Source organism: Ixodes scapularis, unplaced genomic scaffold, assembly GCF_016920785.2.
Source record: "Ixodes scapularis isolate PalLabHiFi unplaced genomic scaffold, ASM1692078v2 PGA_scaffold6__148_contigs__length_123643588, whole genome shotgun sequence".
Classification (NCBI taxonomy): Eukaryota; Metazoa; Arthropoda; class Arachnida; order Ixodida; family Ixodidae; genus Ixodes; species Ixodes scapularis.
The window spans coordinates 101,956,455-101,979,797 of record NW_024609881.1 but is presented as its reverse complement, the minus strand read 5'-3'; the positions used below and the strand labels follow the sequence as shown (position 1 = coordinate 101,979,797).

The 23,343-nt window shown below is 45.3% G+C and overlaps 1 protein-coding gene across 1 annotated transcript in view; it reads right to left on the bottom strand.

Moving 5' to 3' along the window:
* Positions 1–2,091: 2,091 nt before the first annotated feature.
* The window catches only part of LOC120838903 (cytochrome P450 3A24-like), a 43,297-nt gene continuing 22,045 nt past the window's right edge, over positions 2,092–23,343 (bottom strand). Inside the window, exons 9-14 of the mRNA XM_042294574.1 lie at positions 15,156–15,234; positions 6,579–6,687; positions 5,058–5,149; positions 4,179–4,319; positions 2,647–2,809; positions 2,092–2,169 (exon numbers count right to left, since the gene is read on the bottom strand). Coding sequence (XP_042150508.1) covers positions 2,092–2,169; positions 2,647–2,809; positions 4,179–4,319; positions 5,058–5,149; positions 6,579–6,687; positions 15,156–15,234 — 662 coding nt within the window. The remainder of the gene's footprint in view (positions 2,170–2,646; positions 2,810–4,178; positions 4,320–5,057; positions 5,150–6,578; positions 6,688–15,155; positions 15,235–23,343) is intronic.

The window sequence follows — 23,343 nt, the reverse complement described above, 5'->3', positions numbered from 1 at the left end:
TTTTTTTTTTGCAATCGTCTCTGCATTTGATAATGTCAGCTTTATGCTGCTTATGCCGGCAACAAAATGTAGCTGTCAAGTGCCAATTTTTACGTTTAGGAATTAAAGGAATGGAATGGAATGATTTAGCCATTCCAAGAGTGGGAATGGGCTCAGTGTCTCCATTCCTAGGAATTGAAAGGAATTGAATTATCGAAAACTCTAATTCCCCGGAATGGAATTGGAATGGAATGGGGGTGCCCATTCCGCAACACTGCTACCCACTATCCTTCATTCAGAACCAATCAGAGTTCGGCGTTCTGACGCCACCACAACCCCTGCAAAAGAAGCAGACGAACTTGCGCTCCGCATAGCTTTTTAACAAATTGTATACCGAACCACATACTCCGTAAGAGGAAAGCTTGAATAAGCGGATGTTGTGGTTGGCTACGTCGAAAGCCTTACTCAGGGGAAAAAAAACAAAAAAAAACATCAATCTTACTTCTACTTCAAACTAAGATGCAGCAGACTTAAAATATACGAGATTGGTAGTTATCGATCTGTCATACAAGAAGCCATGCTGATTATGAATGATTAAACTACAAACCTGGAAGGAGAGAAATCGGTGGATGGCCATTTCAAAGAGTTAAGAAAAAGAAAAGAAGAGAAATCGGTCTGGAATTAAGCACGTCATCATTATTTTCAGAGTACAGGACCGGAACAATCACTGCCACTTTCAAGTCGTTAGGAAATATTTGTGACATCAAGGAGTAATTAAAAATTGTGCAGAGTGTAGGCATATATAATTCATGATAACCCTCAACAATTGCAGCGGGTATCCCATCATGACCTGCAGACAATGTGTGTCTCATTCCTTAATAGATAGACTAACACAGTCCTTATCGAAAACCACAGAATCTAATGGGTCCCCAAATCTATTCCAGTAAGGCGGAATAGTTCAGGAGCAGTTATTATTATTATTGGAGGCTGACTCAAAGTAATCCGCAAACAAATCTGCATCAAGGTTGAGAAATCTGCCTCCCAAAAGCCCTTGGGTCCTTCTGCGTGAGCAAGGGCATCCATTGAGATACGGATTTGTAAAAAAGAAAAGGTAAACAAAGACAACAAAACAATACATTTGAATTTAATGTTTTCTCGACATTCAATCTTGAATAACAGTTATACCGGACGCTTACTTTATAATTATACGATAATTTTCTTCAAACATTTATCCCGCATTAGTCGAAAATCAACAAAGCTATCTGCATTACAAATGCAAGCATCACGTGCAAAGTATAGCATAAAGGAAATAGGAGAATCGTAAAAGGGATCCATATACAAAAATATTCGAAAATATCAAAAGAGCAGTCACGATTCCCAACAAACTACACATGTGAGAACGTGCTATAGCGAGAGATAACACAGAAGTGCAATCAATGAACTAACACATTTAATCGATATAACCACATGATAATTCGTAAATAGTTATGCGATACCGTACTATGGAACGTTAAAGAAGGCATTAAAATTTCAATTCCAAGTTAATTTGATTTTGGAGTGAAGAGACGTAATGAATAAAAAAAAAATAGTGAGAACGACTTGTTAGTCTTCATTTACTTGAGTAGACCATGTTTTCATTTTATTTTTTTACTGAAGTTAAGGGGTGGAGAGTGTGTAGATATTCCGAAATTCGGTATGTGGGATATCAAAATGTCGCGCAAGTGTGCAAATAGCCTTGAATGATTCCTATCATCATCTAGGCTGAAGGTTTTGCCATTCATACGATATCAGATCTGCGCATTAGCAATGAAAAATGATCGCCGATCACACTGCCGGAACATTTTCCAGATCGTACTGGCAGAATAATAGTAGAAAAAACTACAGAAGTATAATTAGACCTAAAACAGGAGAACGTTAATCAATAAACGGCTCCAGCTGTGTTCTCTCGTAGTAAGTGGTAATAAGCGGTCATAACGCACGATTTTACATTCAAACCGGAGTGCTTGAACCAACTTTAAGGAGAAAACAATGTAGAAGGTGCGAGAATTGTGTAAAGCATCGTCCAGGCTCCAACGCTGCCTTCGAGCACACGTGTGCTAAGTTAATTGTGATTCAGAGCCGCGTAAATTTTATCCAGGGCCCATTGCCGGGAGCAGCCATCATACCCGAAGAACGCATCTCAATGACACCCTGAAACGAAAATAACGGCATGTCTTACGTAAAGTCTTCGGAGGCGACCAAATTCATCACGTTCATAAAGTACTTTACACGCATTTTAATATTTTGTACATGATTTAAGATGAAGAGACATGAATTGCAGCGGGGTTGTCGACTGCGTTCAGCATATATCATTAAGGCATATCTAGGAGCAGGCTTGTCTCCTGATTTGGGAATTTCTTACTGCCCTTATTGCGAATCGCCTATAGTACTTCAACCTACTTGGTTGTGATAGCTGTCAAGCGGGATATCAGATAGATTTATAAATGGCGACTGTTTTATTTATGTAAAGTTGGCCGGCTCCTGATTTTCTCACCCATATCGGGTAAGCACATCTAAAATTCCTGCCAGCCTGGATGCCGAAATTGGCCCGATGACTAACTTCTCGGGCGTTTCCGAGAGCGCGTCCGAGAGATTAGGGCTGATTGCAGAGTGTAACACAAAGAATACCTTTTGTGCTTCTCCGAGCTCCATCTTAAAGTCGGCAATCATCCTCGCCGTGATGTACAATGCTTGCACGAGAGCCAACTTGTAGCCGACACAACATCGTGGTCCAACACCGAAGGGTTGGAACGCGGTCTTGCGGTAACTTCCCTTGTTTTCTGGACTAAACCTGCAAGTTGCGATTACGTTCAGGACGTGACACAGACAGTCTCCCTCAGGTTAAGTGATGAGAGGTGTTACTAGACTCGAGCATTTTACGGTCGCTCGCGTCGGCCAATAAGAGTAGCAAAAAGAATCACGACGCAAGAGGTGTGAACATGACCCACGCGTTGCGTTTGACTTACGGTGTCTGTGACTATAAAACAAACAGGTCTTTTTATCTTGTGTTTGTTCATGTCTGAAATTTTGTCAGCAGGCATAATGAGCCGTTTATAATAAATGTTTTCACCTTAGCAAAACCTTCAAATGTGAGGTTCGATACCCAAGGTAGACTAATATACTCCATCAACACTTCAACGGTGGAAAGAAAACTATAGTGAAACGTGCAATTATATTTTTAAAGTAACATTTCGGCAAGCAGTTTTATCGGCTTTCAAATGGCCGGATTGGTATGTCAGAATGCTTCCCTCCTGAGGTTGACCTATTTTGTTGGAATAAATCATATTCAACTTGCAGGCACCGCCTAAAATGTGACCTTGCGAACTTTCGAATGCGTTCATCTCAGTTTCACTTCCCGTCACCACATCTGGATTCGAGAAAACTATAATTTTATAATGAAATGATGTGTAGAGCCAGTTTTTAAAGATCTATACCTATATGTTTTTTTTAAAAATCTGATGTGAGCTTGCTTTCTGCCTTTTTGGGGTCATTTGTTATGAAAAGCTGCAGTATTTTCAACCTAAAACCTGCAACGAAATAAATAGTTTTTTTTCTCATTTTTATGTTTTATAAAAAATTGTGTAATTTCTTTGAGGCTTGATTTATTAGGTGATTGCGAACGCACACCGGGGTTAGAGCGCCATGACTATGCATATTTATAGCTGCTTGCTTAGCTGGACGCAGCGTCGGCAGCGGTAGGGCTGAAAGTAAAACAGGGCAAAGAACAAACAGACTAGCGTAGTTTTCTTTCCTGCTTGCTTATATAATAACTCATAAATCAAACATCGTGTGCTGATGACATTAAATCATATCACCTCTTTCGATGCGGCAAAATGTGCCGATCGATACTTAAAAGTACTTGTGAAATGTGAAGGAACTCAGAATGTCTTGTCTGTTCTAATTGTGTCGCCCTATGCATATCGGTCGCGTTCGAGTTAGGAGGGCTAAAAACCGCTTCGCTTTGATTGACGATCGGCCCCTTAAAATATTTTCAGCTGGTTCTACATTATCAACAAAAAAAAATTTGCCTAGTTCGATAAAAAGGATACGAAGGAGTGGGGAATTAAGTACATATTGCAAACGCTAAACTGTCCGCAGGGTACCTAATACTAAAATGTATACAAGTAGACGGTGAGAGTAACTGTGAAACACTTGTGCACCTGTCAGGGTCAAACTTGTTTGGCTCGGGCCAATACTGCGGATCTCTATGTATTTGGCTGACGGGAGCTAGGATACAGGTCCCGGCCTTGAACGTTGTGCCGTTGTATTCAAAACTTTCTTTTGCAATTCTTGTGTGAAACCTGTAAACAAGAATCATGATCTAGGTGAATGTAGTAAGAGTGTGCTCCCACTGGTGTTTAAACGGAAGCAAAGGGATGCTAGAAATAGTAATAGTAATATTTATTCACAGGAAATATATATAGAGCGACTTGAAATTATACACGTTAAAAAACAAGCCGATTTTAAGATCCCCAAATACCTACACTAATCATTCTTCTCACTTTCCATTTTTTTTACTCTTTTGTTGAGTGCGCGACGTTATTAATAACGAAAATGAATCTGTTAGATTAGGTTTAATTATGTTAACCAATATGTTTTATTACTTATTTACTAAAATATACTAGTATCTTTGAGTTTATATGACGATATATATTTTTCGGGCATAAATCTTACCCTAGATGGTGCAGATGAAAAATATAGAATGGCCTTCGTGCATACTAGACACGTAAAATATAATTATACGTGGAAATAATTCTAGTTTTCGACAGGGTCAGAATAACTACACGCATAATGTACACAATGCTTCAAGATATGTCATGGCTACATTTACGACACACCCTAAAGCAGCAGAAATCAGCCCAGTATGATACAACGATCTGGAATAATTGTGCAGCCCTTTGTTATGTCTGCATTATAGCAAATGGGACGCCTGAACTCCGTGTATATCTTGTCACTTTGATATCCAATATTGAGTTAATGAGGTTGTTTGATAGGGTTTATAAAAAAAAAAGAATACTAGTCTATTAATGCCAACTCACGTGAGTGATGGTGGATATAATCTCAATGTCTCGTTCATGACCTGGGTTGTATATTTCAGTTTGCGTATAGTGGTATCGTAATCCAAGCATCCCTGTTTTCAAAAAATAAAAAAACAGTAGCATTAAAACATTGCAGAAATGTTCTAATGGGTTAGATAACGCTAATGTACCTGCGCGAGATGATACATCATAAAGAAATTTTATTTTTATTTAAATTTTTTTATATACATGGTTATCTTCTAAAGTAATTCATCTAAGTACCCACTATCAAAAGAGTGAGTAATATGGCGCGCGTTTCAATAAGAAGCTAAGAAAGGCTGAATCAGCATTAATGTTATCCATAAGACTAATGTTACAATCATTGAAATACAGACAGATATACAATTAGAGATATTGATTGCTACCCATTTGGGGGAAATTTTATAGATGTTTCAATTGCATGCTTTTTGTGATTTTCAAAGTTTGTACACTAAAGCGGAGGGAGCGATTAGTATATGTAAACGAAATGAAATAAACGGTTTAAAGAAAACAAAACGAAAAATATTCAAGGTGTCAAACAAGGCGCTGGTAAGACACAGCGTCTTGTCCAGTTCTCCCTTCGTTTTCGTCCGTGTTGTTTTGGCGTATTACACCATGATACATTAGTTCACTTCAGTAACATTATAGAGTATATGTTGATGTGGATTATCCTTAGACATCTTTTCTGGCCACCGGCGTTGTATGCCTCTTAAAAGTAAGTTACGTAGGAAATTCAAATTTACATGAAAAACATGTAGCCCGTTCGAAAGCTTAGACGTTTTAGATAGCTGAACGAATACACGCTATGATGTGTTTTTTGTTTTTTTGTTTGTTTGGTATTTTATAGTTTTGAAGGTATGACGCATTTCACGGCATCAATAAGAAATAAGTGGAACAAGCGCCACAACTATAACATAGACGAGCAATTTCTAATTTATGCACGTTAAATAAAAGACCAGAATCACGCTAACATAATCTAAACGAAGCAGTTTGTGGGGGATTTAAAGTCGTTGCGACGACTGGCGGTAGCGCACCGCCAAAAAAAATCATGGCGCAAAAAAAAAAAAAAAAACACGTAACAAATTTAATTTCGAGTCCGGCAGTTGAGCCACGGCGTGGAGGGCGCTTAACATCGGCAGTACTCAGTTTTACATTAGAAATTTTTAGGCAACCGTTTTCGGACGTACGGTACGGGCCGATGGGCCTCCCGGTACGAACTGCGCTTGTGCTACTGCGGAAAAGTCGCGCACGCAAACTTTCTAATAAAAAGCTGCAAACCGATGAGCGCCTTGATGGTTCATTTTTGACGCTGCGTTTCAATTAGCTCCATTAGTTCGTACTGTGGGCTGCGCTTGGAATTGAAGTAAGAGAGATTGTAGCCTAAAACGATGTAGTTAGCGCATGCCTCGTCTGTCTAGACAATGGGTTGACAAAGCGTACCTCAAGGCGCGCATTGTGATTTTTTTTTTCTTATTGTGCGGAAAACTAATAGAACAGCATTACCGAACTTCCAATGGCAGCCTTCACTTCCTGCCTCACTTTCTCTTGAACTTCCGAATGCATAGCCAGTAGCAAGGACATGAAGCTTAGCGTTACCGACGTGGTCTGAAAACTGCGGGAACAAAATACTTTAGAAGGCGATTACTATTTACTTAAGCATTTAACATTTCAACATTGAAAAAAAAAATACAGGCATTGGAAATTATTTGCAACTTTAATTGTTCCCAAGTGTGATAAATTTTGGGAATTTGAGCTTTGGATCGTGTGATTTTAAGCTTTCAAAAATTTTGCGCAACTATTATTTTAGGAATTTGTATATTTAAACAAATTTAAGAAAGAACACAAATTACTACCCTACTCTTTCTCGATAATGTTTTAATAATAGGCACGAGTTGAAATGGTAAAACATCGAACACCTCTTTGAAAACGGGTACGAATATGCCATAGTTTTAAATCCATGAATTTATGCAATGCTGAAATTTCGGTTTTGTTTTAGAAGCAACTGAACCATAGTCACTGATAAATTAAGGAGAACGGGTTGTTTTGAAAATCTGGTACATTCAAGTACAACTCCACTGTCCAACACTCTGCCCTATTGGCCGATCACTACGGTCAACAACCAATCAGGAAGCAAGAATCGTAAACCTAACAGGCCCCATCCGGCGTTTCTTTTCACGCAAGAGACAAAACAGTTTATCAACGTGCTTCATGCGATACAAAGCTCATGATTATGTACAATACCGAATTTCAAGACGCAGTCGATCAATCATTGAATGCATTTCCTCGTCTGCGTTCTCAACCACTGGCTTTAAAGCGGTTTTCATTTCGCAAGCAAATGTATAGTCACTGGCTGCTTAAAAGATGCGGAGCGTGGTATCTTGCGTATACGTCGATCGCTTCCTGATTGGTATTCTGGCGTTCTTATTTGCTGATACCAAAATTTTCATTAGCTGCGGAGCGACATTCGCCTGCACGTGTCACACGCCTCTTTAATTGTCCGTAACAGAATTTTAAAAAAATAAAATTTTCCCCTTATGTGTGATTGTCAACTACACATACAGGAGGCACGGACACTGGTAGATTGTGTTCTCTAGATTTATTGGTCCGGACTTCCCCATTCCATATAGAACAATCGAAAGGACAATTAGATTTGATTTCGTCCTGATAGGGTAAAGGCTACATCAAGATTTTCTGACGAAGAGGCAGTTTTCTCGCTACTGGATCCGTGCACCGTATGTCACTTTCATGACAGAGTGCTAGATAACTACAAAATCCAACTTAAATTTCTCGGTTGCGGCCTCACATTTGGCAATTTCCGCCATTTTTTTTTTTTCATTTTCGTTTACACGTGCGCGTACTGTTTGTTTCCGGTAGAACGCTGAAGCAAGCAGGCGGCTTTGTTGACGATACGCCCCAAGATGTACGATCCGCAAGGTTTTTTTTACGCTAGATATAGGCTCGCCTCGTAGCGGCATTCGCAGTGGGTGATTTCGTCACCGACGAGCCGACTTCTCCAGCGCCGACTCGGGTGAAATCCAAATAAAGACCGGTTTGTATATTAATACACAAACCGACCCGGCAATAATTGCTATGAAAGAGTCGATTGTAAAGTAATAATAATGGACTCATTCATACAAGTAATGCCATCTGATTGCAACCGCCTTCTAGCACCTCTGGTAAACACACCATGAATTGAAAGATTTTAAGCGGAGTTAACAAACCACCTTTGCTAACACGCCGGACTAAGTATTTTATAGCAAAATTGGTTATTTTATGTGTATTCCCAGGTAGCACACTTGCTTGGTTTAGCTAGGCCGGGATTGGCACTTATTTGTGATAGCTTGGCCACGACTGCCCAGCCATCTCCGTCTGTATACCAGCCTGGTGATTCACAGTCTTTCCTTACTCCAGAAAGCCGCGGAACGACCAGGTAACGTCTTTCCTGGTTGACCATTCAATTTCCTTGGTTATTGACGGCCACGGTAAACAGGCCGCTGCCAGTATGTCATATACTCTGGCTGTCTATTGGATTTCTTCGGTCAGAGATGGCCAAGGTAGATATGCCTCTGCCAAGCTTTCAGGTTCCATAGTTCCATAGAGGCCCACTCAATACAAGCAACAGCCAGTGTTCGGGCATTTTGCCAGATCGAAGATAGGGTGAGCCCAGGAATGGCAAAGAATTACCGCTATGCACTGTTCCTTGGCTCAAGCTCGTATTTTATTGGACCCACAATGCCCGCTGAAAGCCACTGTTACTCTATAGTTCGTTTAACTTTTTTACTTTTTTTTATTCGTATGAGCGTTCTCTTAATATATTTTGGTGCTTTGTGGCACGTGCCCTCGCACTAGAAAGTGACGTTTCAGAGTTAGAAGTTTGTTTTAGATAGAGACATAAAAATGAACACGTCTTTCCCATTGAAAAAAACGATTTGAAAACAGTTTGGATATTAACAGGCCAAACCCGAAATGAACTGGTTGTAGTGGAATTGTACCGGGCAATTTGGGAATCAAACTATCGATATTGGTCGAACTTGTAGAATGAACAGGCCAAGGTGGCACCTGAGTTGGCTGAACTGTCAATTGTACAGTTCAAACTGGTAGTTCCCCAGGCAAAACTGGTAGCTTGAACAGGCGACACTGGTGTCATAATGTTCAAGCTGCCAGCCAAACAGTTTGAACTGGCAGTCGAACTGTTCTAACTGGCAGTCAAATATTTACAAGTGGCAATAAAACTGGTCTCACGGTACTAAACAAGTCATACCAGTGGAACTGGAGAAAGTGCTCGTTGTGCTGGTCAAGCTAGTAGCATGCCGAGTTTGAAATAATTAACCATTGGAATCCATCCAATTGGCCTTTTTCATTTGGATGGAGTTGGTGTCACTCTTTCAAATTTAACTCCCAAGCTGGAAAACCACATTAATCACATTTTTTCTCCATTAACAAATTGTGCTTTTACACTCCAAACGGCTCACACTGAAAAAAAAAAAAAATCTGACAAAACAAGTTTTTATTAATTTCGTAGGCAAACATGTGTTTCTGTAATCATTTCCACAGCTAGCAGAGAAAATGTCTGGCTTTTACAGTACATTTCCTCTATGCGGGTGTCGCATCACAGGTTAGTAGGACAAATAAAAGCTTTATTTTGACGCATGTACGGTTGTACGTAGCTTACAATAATAGTTGGTGAGGAGTCAAGAATTCAGTCATGCAGTCTCCTCATAGGTGTTCATATCCCTGTCCCAGCAAATCGTTCCCACTTGAACTTTATAACTTTACCGCTTTTTACCGCGGCCTTTATCCACCCTGGCTTCCACCGAGAAGCCACTTCCAGCACAAGTGCCCGAGGCGGGGAGCCTCCCACGTGATGTTGGAAAAGCGCGGGAAAAATCCCGCACCCCCAGATTATTCAGGCGCCTGGAATGCGACAGTGCCCCGGGACCGGAGATGATGCAGTGTCCCCGCGCGGAGCGCGGATGCCTTGAAAGGCATGGAGAATAGAAGGGTAGGAGAGGGCATGACGTCGGCCGCGTAGCCTCCACAAGCCATGCTCCCCTGACGCCTCGCCTCTTTCTCATTTTCCTCCTTACTCTCCTCACTTACCATGCCAACGTGACCACATCACGTGACCGTAGCTAGCCTTCGTCTTGCTATGGGGTACTGGAATACACCACAGTCTAGACTTCGATCTGATAAAACCTATCGGACGGAGCGCGCGCAAGCCTGCAAGGAGTCCTTCTACAATCAACCATCCATCTCGCACGTGACATGTCACGCGCACCAATCGCCAGAGAGATCTGCGGTCACGCTGGGCACAAAATCGTTTAAACTTTTTATGACTAGGCTTCACCAATATTGCAACGTGCCCCCTCCTATAGTACTTCTAACCTCCCTGTTGAAAGGGGAGAGCTGCTCACGTGCCAGGACAGGAAGCGCGCGGGCCAATCAGCGCAGCCCTCGCGCCCGCTCAAAGCGGCAGTTTTGAGTCGGCGGCGGCGGCAGTTTCCGGAACCAAAAAATAAAAACGGATCTGGCGCGACGGTTGGGTCTTCTTCGTTTGCGATGCTGTTCGGCTTGGGGAGGTTACAAGTTGTCTTCAAGCTGTGTTTGAACAGGATAGTTTGCCGGAGCCTTGAGTGCTGCCTCTTCCGATGGTTCCTGTGACTGATGACGTCATCGGCCTGAGTTCCACCCGCTCGCAGGCGAAATGGCTGCATCCCAGAACGGCGTGTTCGGACTTCGCTCCGTCCTAATGGCAGCGTGGGTAATGGCTGTCTCTAGCCTCGTTTACATGAAAGCGACTTCAGTGCATCGACTCCACTCGTTCTTCGAACGAAGCGGACGCGGCAACGTTTACATGAATGCGCACCAAGCCCTACACGAAGGTGGCACCACGCCGTGTCAAAGTTATGCAGTGCCGGCACCAGCCGCACCACGTTTTCCGGTGTATCGCACGTGGAGGCCTTTCAACGTGTTGAGTGAACAAAAGATCGTGCCCGCTGTCTTCGGTGCTCTGGAAGAAGTTACAAGACGGAAGAAACATCAAAACCCAAGCGTTTAGGGGTCCAGGCCGGGCCGCCGGGTCACTCTGGACCAGAGGCGACGTGTGTGCGCACGCTTTGAGGACACGCGCTTCGCCGCGCCAGACCTCGCCGATCGCGGCCGGACCAACCGGACCCCGAGTCCGAAAGGCTCTTGCGCACCCAGGAAAGGCACCGACGTAGGAGCTGCTCGTTCTGCGCTACCATGCAGTGCTGTACAGTGCTCGGAGCTCTCGGCGTCATTCGCGCTTGCGCCGAAGCTTTTGGGACCCCTTCGGACGCGCAATTCGTACTTCGCAAGGCTAGGACGGGGGTCACACTCACCGAGTAGATCGGCTATATTCCGCTTACTTGTGACGGCAATAAAAGCTCGCGTTTGTTCTCGGGAAAAAATTACGGGCCACCATACGGGACCGCTCTCCGCGCCGCCGACGAGGTTGGCCGCCGGCTTGTTCTCAGCTGTTCACTCGGTCCCGCAGCGAGCACCTTCCCATAATCCTCCCCGTTCCAAAATGCGATGCGACCTCCTTCTAGATGGGCTGAATGAATGCGCACTCGCCATCTCGATCCATCTCTGTCTAGCGACTTGAATGCGATGCGCTTTCTTTGCGCATTATGCCGTTTACATGACCGCATTGAATGCGACAACTGGATTCGATGCGACTAAGTCGCATTCATCTAAACGCGGCCCCTGTCTCCGCGCCAGCGAGTCAGGTAAGCAGGCTCGACCTTTTGGATTCATTTTCATAATCACGTGCATGTGGAACTGAACGTTTCTGCAACCCGATTCGGAACAGCTATGCTAATAATACAACCGCCAGTGTACATGCACCTTCAGAGATCCCTACCACAGTGGTTGCGAGTAGCACAGCGGACGACAGACTGGGGAGGCAGGAAGGGGGGTAGCAACAGCAGGATCTTTTCATTCCTAGGCGTTGCTTTACGTAAAGGCTGAACCGCTTGTAAGCGATGAAGCGAGCGACGAGAGTCAGCGACGAGCGGCGGAGATTTCCCCCGGCCGCTCGTCGCGTCTCTAGGTTTTTGGGTTTCTAGAAATCGTCACTCATCGCCTTCGTCGCTTGCTCCCGTCGCTTTCATGCGCTTTGCCACGTCGCTTTTATGCGGTTTGCCGCGTCGCGCGAGTGACCGAACGACAGCGTAGCGGATTGTCGTCACTTGTCTCGTCGCTCGCCAAATGGCTTACATGCGGTTTATACTTAATTGCCTCGAGACTGGCACCACACGTACGATTAGCACACGCTTCCCTATTCCCTCTTATGCTGTTTATGATAATGCATATTTTTTTATTCGTGGCATTAGTTATATGCTGTTTTAGAACAGACAGTGCAAATAAATCTGCCATGGTTCTAATTGCTGATGTTTATTTTTAATTCAGATGCCGTTTGCCGCCACCGGAACCCCGACACTCCAGAAGGTGTGGAGAAGCTCGCGAACCGGCTGGGGCACATGAATAGTATCATGAAAATTTTTTTGCGTTGCAAATATGTTTTATGTTTATTTTTGCGGTCTGCAGTATGTTTTTTTTTTTTTTTTTTAAGTAAAGTGAAGTTTATTAGTTGGCGACCTGTGTGGTCAATATGACCGGTTAAAATTAAAGTAAGGGTGCAAACGAGCTGGTGAACATTGCACATGGTTGAAAAACCCCGAGACTGCGGGTAAACGACACAACACTAAAAAGGCTCTAGATACCTTTTAGTGTTGTGTCGTTTACCCGCAGTTTCGGGTTTTTTTCAACCAGGTTAAACTTGTTTAAGTGCATGGAGTGGACCATGCAGTGTACACAGTTGTAGAGTATTACCAGTATGCACATTTTCGCAGTAAGACTGGTATGCACAGTTTCATAGTAAGACCAGTATGCACAGTTTCAGTTTGTCCAGTTCTACCAATTTTACCAGTGGCAATAATTTCGCTTGAAGTGGCCCAGTTTGCAAAATTTTGCAATAGGGCCGGTAGCTGCCCTGCTGGTCCGGATTGAATTTCTATTGTCTAGCCAAGCTTGGCTGACCACTCTGCCACTAATCTGGCCCATGCTGTATATACAATAAAGAGCCAAGCTTGGGGTACCACTGGACTTCCCGCCTGGCCCAGGCCATAATTTCAGCGGTGAGCCAGTCCATGGCTATACGGGGAGCTGCCGGTGGTCACCAGACTAGTATACCAGGATGGGGCTGCCTAGCGCCATGGGGCAAAACAATCTAGGCCCAGTGAAACTTCCCCGCCTCCCAGTCTGGCTCAAGCTTGAGCCGGTCATACTGTGCTGCTTGGGTTCTTATTGTGTTACCTTTGTCAATTGTTATTTGTGTGTCCTCCCCCTCTCATAATTTTTGATCAGATCAAGCATGATGAGGCACATTTCCTCGATACTTATCTTCATAAACCTGCGGAATACGATCTTAGGCGTACCAATTATACAAAACCAAATGTTAGAACTAACTATGGAACTCCAAAACTAGATTACCAAATTCCTAACTTACTAAATAAACACCCAAGCATTGTGCAAATAGCACAGCAGAGTAGAACAATCCACCCGTTCACGAAGAAAGTTAGAGCATATTTCCTTGAAGCTGATCGCCTACCTTAGATTATTTAATGTGGCTTTTATGTGTTCTTATTGCAAATATAGTGCCTTTAATATGTCCTCCTTTCATGGTGTTATGAAGCGATGTGATGTGTTAATATCAGACGTGCGTTGGATGATTTTGTTGATAATGACGATGTTAATGTCAATGAATACAGTTTTCTCTGGTTTTTGTTTTATGATTTTTTTTTTTAGTTTGTTTCTTTTTTTATTTTTATTGTGACCCGTTGCTTATGTTTATATGGAATGTATTGATTGGAATGGTTTACTGATGCCTATGTTTATTTGAATATTGTTGCTAAATTATTGTATGCTGTCTCTGTTGACTGCTACGGGCAGGGGAGGGGGGGGGGGGGGGGGGGGGGGCTTGCGGCCTCGTCAGAGGCTTTTTGCCTTCTTTTGCTGCAGCCCCCCAGACATATGCATAACACATGTATGTCTGAAATAAACTATTTTATTCTATTTTATTCTATTGCACTATCGGTCCTGAGGTTATTAGATAATTAAATTTGTCACTATTCGATGCTCGCTTCTCTTCGCGATTATTTTGGCTCGCGATGTCGATCGCCGTGAAAAAGTACTCGAAGGATCTGGAAAACACTGCCCCCGTTCATAGACAGATATCGGACGGAAGTTACGGACAGGCATATTCCGGCAAGAACTCAAACCGTATGTTGCGTGGCAAAAGAGTCTCGTGCGGCTCGAAATATCGCTGTACGTCATGTTGTTGAACGTACGCCCTTTGAGTTTCTATGCGCGGGGATTGTGATTTTTTTTTCCTACTCACTAGAATTTTTTGGCGTCGTGGTTGACTGTGTTTTGAGGAGCACTCGGCAACACAAACAAGCGTAATCTGGATCCCGATTTTTATAGGTGCCGGTCTTTATTAAGAGTCTAGACGAGCTGGGTCTCGAGAGGTCGACCCGCCGGTAACCCAAGCAGCAACACCATAGCCACTGACAAACTTAGAAGGGAAGGGTGTGTTTCTAACGCGAGGTCCCTGTCACGAGCTCCAAGTATTCCGCCGTGCTATGTCTGCTTGCGCACTATTGAGGTACCGTGACGCCGCAGCGTTATAGAAGGCAGAAAGCTCGGAGCTGCAGGTGGCAAAACAAAATATCCATCCTGCCGTCTTCAGCTTCTCGCGGTGACTATAAACCCCCCGAGAACGACTCCAAAAGTAAAAGGAAAAAAAAAGGGTAGTTTAAGCGTGGGTTCAGTCGGGCCGAATACGTTGCTAGTCGAACTTATTGAGCTTTGCCGTCGACAGAGTCGCTTGCCCGGCATCTGCGTCTCACTGACACCAAAAATGACGCCAATATTTGATCGTCTGCATGGGAACTAAATGGAAAAGTCGGGAGAGCTGTTATTCAACATGGAAGAACATGGCTTAGTTTAAAGAAAAACACGTGCAGTTCAAGCGGTCTATAGATCTGTGCTTACCCTCCGAGAAAAAGAACAGTCATCAGCAACACCACCTCTTCTTCGGAGAGACGACGAAGGTTTTCCTGTCTGCCTGTTGGTAATGTTTTTTAAGTATGTAAGATAAATTCTTTGGGTAAGGTCATCAGTAAGATAACACTGGTGAAGCAGGATGTTGTGAAACTCCGTGCAGTGAACTCAGCAAAACCAGCGGGGCCTATCTGAAAAACACTGGTTTCTAGTTTTCTCGTGAAAGTCTACCACCTTTCTTTCTTCGTCCTAGAGCTGTAAATTTTAACCGTTTAAAAAAAGCTCAGAAAGCAGTGAAAGGGCTTAGAAAATTATGTGAATACCTTAACATTTTCAGTGAGATCAATTTCAAACTCACGAAGGTTTACAATCTCTGATATATAAAAATTAAAAAAAAAAGATATATGGTTTTGTTGTTTAGACATCATCATCATCATTTATTTTCCTTGAAAGCCCGTGGGGCATTATACAAGGGGGTGGCAATAGAACAAAAACAAATAGAACAGTAGACACAATTATAACACTGTAAGCTAGCTAGGTAGGTTAGATAAAGAGAGGGTAATGGCTTCAACAAATTTAGTAGTATTATTAATACAAACGATGTTATGAGGTAGTGAATTCCAATCCTCGATGGCCAATGGTAGTGTGGAAGTCTGGTGAGAAACAGTTATTGATCGAATTGGACGTAATTTACATAGGTGATCTAGACGCGGGAAAATACGATGGGGAGGTGATAGCAGTGATTCTTTAAGGTGGCTATTGTGATAGAAAATTCGATGGAGGAGAGAAAGGCGTGATACTCGGCGGCGAAGGGAAAGTGAATGAAGGTTAGCTGATTGGCGTAATCCTGATATGCTGGTATATGGTGAGTAGTTGTTATAAATAAAACAAAGGGCTCTGTTTTGGACGGATTCTAGATTATTTGCAAGGTAGGACTGCCATGGGGACCATATAGATGAGGCGTATTCTAATTTCGATCTTATAAGAGTAGTATACGCTAGTCGTTTTACGGAGGGTGTAGCAAGTTAGCAAGTTTAAGGTTACGGCGCAAGTATCCGAGAGAACGGTTAGTATCAGAAATAACAGAAGTTATGTGAGTAGTCCATGATAGGTCAGAGGTGAGATGAACACCCAGGTACTTATAAGATGAGCATGCTATTACTTGAGTGTAAGAGAGGTAATACGAAAATGGTGTGGCACGCGAACTGCGGGAAATTGATAGGGATCTACATTTATTGAAGTTTAATGTCATCTGCCATTTTTCACACCAATGGATTACAGACTCTAGATCTTCCTGGAGAGCATGATGATCATGGTTTGAAAGAATGGGTCGGTAAATGACACAATCGTCGGCGAACAGCCGCACAGAAGAAGCGATATTAAGGTGGAGATCATTAATATAGATTAGGAACAGAAGGGGGCCCAGTACGGTTCCCTGGGGGACACCAGGGAACCGCACAGTTCGGAATATCGAGCAAGTCCTTACCACGCAATCATCTTATTTCAAGGTATATAATAATTTCATTAATGAAAGGTGGATATTTAGAGGGAAACCCGCCACGGTTATTCGAGTGCTTCCCAATTATCATTCGCCTATATCATAAAGACATTTTTCGTGAAAATCAGCTTTTGTTTTCTAAATTTTTAATGGCCTCAAAAATAAAACGAAAATTAAACTTGCCTTTATCATTATGATATCCCCTAGGAACACAGAGACTGTGGTGCCTGTATTATGCCTGAATTGTGATTTGCTGTGCTTCGTTGCAGGGAGGTTTGGGTGTAGTAAACTCGTAAGCTGGCCGAGTTGGTGAACGTTGAACATAATGGAAAATTGCCCACAAGGAGACAAGGGCACACGAGGAAGGGACATAGAACACAGACAGGCCCGTGCTCACAAGTCTGGTATATTAGGTGAAGAAAGGAAAAATGAAACAGGATTCATTCATGACAGGGCCGGCACCAAGAAGTATACGGTTGAGTCACAGTCAAATGTTCGCAAAAAGGCAACTTCTTTTTCTCTGAATGCAGCCGACGTCTGACTAACGCAGCGATCGGCCAGACTCGAGATGGTAAATGTGTAGAGCACCTCGCGCGTTTGTTTTTCTTTAAAGCGCCCAATGATTGAAGATTTTCTTTAAACATGGCGTCCACGTACAGGTCTTACAACGCACCGAAAGTTGACCTCCTACAGTATATGTTAAAGACAGATCGTGCTCTTACAGCCGGTCATTCAGACACCGCCAAGTCTCTCCGACATAGCTTCTTACACAGGAAAGAGGAATGCTACATACAACCCGCGACGAACAGGGCACGAAACATGATTGTAAACCTGAGACTGGGGCAGAAAAGAGAACACAACAGAAGGTAGTAAAAGAGGAGGCAACGTTGCCTCCTCTTTTACTACCTTCTGTTGTGTTCTCTTTTCTGCCCCAGTCTCAGGTTTACAATCATTTTCAACTTACACCAGCTCGCCTGCACTCTGACTATTTTTTCGTTAAGGGAACAAAAGGCCGCACATGTTTTTTTTGTTTTTTTTGTGACACATGTTTTTTGACAATTTGTCCGCTTTAGGCGAACCTTTAAAAAAATTTGTCACGTGTGTTTAGTGGCTGAGGGTGCTACGGGCACACCATACCTACTTTCCACTTAGATTATGCGATATTTTGTGTAGATACGGCATAACCGCCACTCGCTTTTCGTCAACAGGGCACCTAGTTTTCCCACCCCCTTTTACCTTCTTTATTAGCGTTCCTATTACTTCCATTAAGGTCAAATCGATAGACTAAAATCTTCAGGGTTCCCGAATAACGTCTTAATGGAAGTGATTGGAACGCGGGTAAAGAAGGTAAACGGAGGTGAAAAAACCAGGCGCCCTGTTGAAAAAACCGTATGCTGGTTATGCCCACAAAATATCGAAAAATCTAAAAGAAGTGGCAAGTAGGTATGATGTGCCCGTAGTACTGTCAACCCCTAAAAAATGCGAAAAGTTTGTTTTAAGGTTCGCGCCAAAGCGGAAATATTATCACAAAACACGTGCCACAAAAATATGTGCGCCCTTTCGTTACCTGTTCATCGGGCGTTGTATATAACAATTTTCTTTCTTGTGGAAGATGCTATGTCGGACAGACTGGACGGAGTCTGAATAAGTGACTGCGAGAGAACAATCTTTCTTTAACATCAACTGTCGGATGTCACCTTTCAGTGAATTGTGAGACCTGTAGTCCACACCGCCTTTAGAAAGACATCAATCATTCGGCGCTTAAAGAAAAAAAAAACGCGCGAGCTGTTCGAGGCGTTTGCCATCTTGAGTCTGGCCGATTGTGGCGTTAGTCAGCGGTCGGTTGCTTTGAGCGAAAAAGAAGTTGCCTGTTTGCAAAATTTTGACTGTTACTGAACTGCATACCCTCTTGGTTCCGGTGTCCCCTGTTATAAATGAATCGTGCTTCAACTTTCCTTTCTTCACCTAATACACAAGAGTTGTGAGTACGCGCCTGTCTATGTTCTGTGTTCCTTCCTCGTTTGCCCTTGCCTCTTTGTGCTCCATTTTTCATCATGTTTGAGGTTTGGGTGGTTTCGAATGAGCTGTACACACAACACACTCCTTTGATCTCTGGGTTCACCAGAATTACCCAGGCAGGTTTTAGCTTCTTCAGGAACAGTGTGTGTGAAGAGCATGTCTTAATGATAAGTTTTTAATAGCTTCTGTTTCTGTGTAGGACTTTGAATTTTAAGTACTCTTGCATTTTTAGGAATCCCTTGTGACAACTGAAGTTAATCGCAAAGGGGGAAGGTTTATCGTGCCCTTCACTTTATCACTTGATTTTTTTTCGGAAGCTGTGAAGTCATAGCCCCGCTGCGCTATTCCTTGGCACGTTATGATTAAGGTTCCGTGTTTTGGAGATAAATGCGATTACCTCAGGAAAACACACGCCGGTAAACTTTTCGTAAATTCAGATTTGTCCGACAAACTGCGAGTTTCGATGCACCAATGCCAATCAAAATATAAAAAAAAAAGATATGCCGTATTTTAAGTTTGGCCAGTGCACAGATCAATGGTCACGACAAAATGCCACCCCAGTTAGTTTTCTTTCAAATCTTGGACCATTGAAAAAAGATAACTTGCCGCTTATCTCCTCAATATTCATTCAGAACAACAGGTACTTTCTGGTAATGACAAAGGGCACTGTTCCGGGTCCCAGTTTAGGCCCTACTATGTCTTCTTGATAGGAAGGAGGAGTTGTGTTTCTGTACCATTGAAAGCTATGATCGAAATATATCTTACAGAACGGGGAAGATGGGTTGGACAGTTGAAGCTTCTACATTACACCCTTTACTACTCCACCCTCGAGACCGCGGGATAGGTATATGGATAGGATGGGATAAATATAAGGTTCTCAGCGACTATCACGAACATTTTATTGCTTTTAAGATATCGACATTTATCGAAGTTGCCCTCGTGCACAACTTTTGTCGTGGAACAAATTACTATTACCAATGGGAATGGCGTGAACGCAAAATCCATCTAAAACCAAATTGATACAAGCGCTTTCTCTTGAATGTCGCATACGTTTACACCCGGATATTATTTATTCATACTGAAACGAAACGACCAAACACAGCAAAAATAAACTCAATTTCGGAGAATTGGGAATCTAACGAAACGTAAACTCCGATGGACTCCAAACTTTCGTCAAAAAACCAACTCCAAAAAAGCACCCTCCAAATTGGACGGTATAAAAATCCCGAAAACGCGGAATCCTAGTTATGATTCAACCCTTGATGTCGCTAGTCTACAGTGGAAGTACTGTAAACGACTTATTTTTCGCGGGCTGAATTTTTCGTGGTTTAGGTTGTGGGGTTATCCCCGTCCAGCTCCCCCCGCCCCGAGTGACACAACACCACTCTCGATATAAACATTTAATTACTCACATTGATGAGTTGTCGTGTCTATGCTGGTCGCACCCCACAATCCACACGTCCGTCCAGCATGCAGTCCGTCGCACCACTCCTAGTCCCCACTAACCCTGCGAGCACCGCCGGTTTTTCCCTCGCACCCCTTGTTTCCCGGCGCCATGCTGACGGGTGCCTTCATCCCGATGTGGGTGTCCAGGCCCTCAGGGGTCGGGCTCCTTTGAAGGGGGGGGGGGGGGGGGGGGGGCGAGGACATCCGCCGCCGCCACCAGCCGGCCACGACAAGCTCCGATCGGTCACCGAGGGTGCCAACGGCTCGTCCTTGAGCCGCCCTCGGGCGCCGGCGTCTGGTAACAATCAGGCGGCGGCAGAGTGGGTCCTCCCCCCTCAATCCTCAGACCCTGACACCGCCAAAGAAAGAGTCCAGGTCATCTAGGACGGCGACGGCGGGTTCCGAGTAATAGGCCCTCCGGGCCCGGCGGCAGATGAGTCCGCCGGGGAGGGGCAGATGAACCCTGCAGGCCGGACTAGCTCGTACTGCCTCAACGGCGGTAGCTCCAGGGCCCGCGGGATCGACGCGGTAGGGGGCACCAAGACTGGGGCCTAAGTCAGAAGCTCCGGACGCTCCCTCCGTAGCAGCTTGAGGGCCGCCTCGATGTCCCCCGCGGTGGCAGCGGCCGTTACCGCTGCGTCTTTCTTCCACTGATCGCTCTCCGTGTAGAGCTTGCCCCCGGTGTGGGCCTCCTGGCACACCACCAAGACGTCGCAGACCGGACAGAAGGCCGCCCCCTCCTCCGCCCTGTAGACGGCTGGTGGCTCGTCGTCCGGGTCCGCCAGGGTCAAGCCGCGGAAAAGTGGCCTCACCTCGGACGGGTTGGCCCCTCGGGAGGGGCGGTACTGGTCCTTCCATCGTGCGTGGGACGCGTAACCAACTGCCCCCTCCCGGAGACCACCGTCCACGTGGCAGCCGACCGCATCTTCTTCTTGGGCTCCTCCAGGAGTTTAGGCCCAGCCGGAGGCGGTTGCACGGAGTGGGAGCTTGAGCGCCCTCCCCGCCCGACCGGACGCGCCTGATGTCCTCAGGCGTCCGATTGTCGTCCCTCCGGTTCCAGGACCCGCGACCAGCCCTGGACCGCGGGCGGGTGTAGTAAACCCTCTATGTAGTCCAGGAATGAGTATGGCGTTCGCTGCGGTGGGGCGGCCCTGTGCACCGCCGGTGGCAGACATTCTGTGCGGGAAAGAGAGGTGGTTAATGGATGCGATACACTAGCGCCTTTTGGCCCTGAGATTGTATCTCCGAGGACTTTCCCCAGGGTTGTTTCTCCCGCCTGCCTCCCCGTCGCTATCTTCGGGATCGCGGAGGCAGTAGATCTTCAAGTCGCCCACGTGCACCGAGCCGGACTCTTCGCCCGTGTCCAGGCGAGCAAGTCGGCAGGTCAAACGTCACAGTCGTGCCGCGACTCGGTACGGCCCTTCCCACCTGTGTGCCAGCGACGCCGCAAAACCTTGCGCCGCGCTGCTGAGAGGGTGTGTTCGCCTAAGGAGAGGACCATATCCCCAATGGCGTAAACCAGGTGGCTGTGCGTTTTGTCGTACTGGGCGGCCTGCTCCAGCCGGGCTGCGTCGAGATTCTCCCTGGCCGTACGGAGGGAGAATGCGTAGCGAGAAATGGGGCGGAGGTCAGCATGCCCACACTCTCGGAATCTGTTTTCCAAGGGATACGTCAGCTTCTTTCCCAAGTTCAGGTACGCGGGTGTCAGTCCAGTCGATCGTTTTACCGTCGTTCGAGTTGCAAACCCAAGCTCGGATATGTTCGCGTCCCAATCCGGTGAGTGTCACCTGCATCACCTTCAGATTCCGGTTCACCCGCTCGGTGATGTTTGCCTGTGGATGGTAAGGCGTTGTTCCCTTGTGCTGGATATTGAGTGACCGGCACGAGTCCACAAAGACCTTGTGAACACCGACGCGTTATCCATGATCAGAGAGGCAGGGAAACCGCAGCGACAAAATGTCTCTAACAGTCGTTCCCACATTCTTGCAGACACTAGCTTCCTGAGTGGGAAAAGCTCGACCCACTTCGAGAAAGGGTCCGTGACGACGAGTAGGTACTGGTTTCCGCGTGGACTTCGGGGCAGTGGTCCGATAATGTCACACGCGGCTATCCCCGTCCAGCTCCCCACACCCCGAGTGACACAGCACCGCTCTCGATGTAAACATTTAATGACTCACATTGATGAGTTGTCTTGTCTGTGCTGATCGCAACCCACAATCCACACGTCCTTCCAGCATGCAGTCCGTCGCACCACTCCTAGTCCCCACCGACCCTGCGAGCACCGCCGGTCTTTCTCTCGCACCCCTTGTTTCCCGGCACCAGGCCGACGGGTGCCTTCATCCCGACGTGGGTGTCCTGCCGGCTCCCTATTCACGCCGTCCAGGCCCTCGGGGGTCGGGCTCCTTTGAAGGGGGGCCGCGGACGTCCGCCTCCGCCACCAGCCGGCCACTACAAGCTCCGATCGGCCACCGAGGGTACCGACGGCTCGCCCTTGAGCCGCCCTCGGGCGCCGGCGTCTAGTAACAATCAGGCGGCGGCAGAGCGGGTGCCCGCAAGGTCAAAGCTGAATTGTTCTTAAATAATTCGCCGGTTCTAATTTTTGCGACGCCGTGGGATCTTAATATAGATTCCAATCCGTTAACATTTTACCGGAATGGTCCGCGGCACCTATTTTTCGCGAATGGTACGCGATTCGCGAAAGTTGCGGAAATTAGTTCCTCGCGAAAATTAAGTCCTTTCCAGTATTCGCGACTCCAGCAAAACGGACGCCGCCAAGAGGGAAAACCGGGAACCAGTCGGTCCAGGTCGCTCCGCGCCCCGCCGCGTCTCTGATGGCTTTCGCGGACACGTTCTGTCGGCGCGGGGGCGAGCAATGTAATTTGACGAAGGTCCGAAAATTTCTTAAGTTTGCCTGAGTGTTCATTAGTGTGGTGAAGCCTCAGTAGATTGTTTCTTTCCATCACGTGTTTGGAAGCCCGTTTACTCCACAACACACGGTCGTGTGCTTTCAATTTTTTGTATGAGGAGGAATCACGAAAAAACGTTTTGATTTCTCGTCTGTCTCTAATCACATTCAAAGTGACGACTGCTTGGTAACTGATAAGTGGTTTCTTTATAAGGATGTAGAACAGTGGACTGAGGTCGACAGACGAAGTGTTTCACTGGAGGGAAGACCAATGTTGCAGTCAAGTGAATGGGAAGGTTCGATAGCTGCTT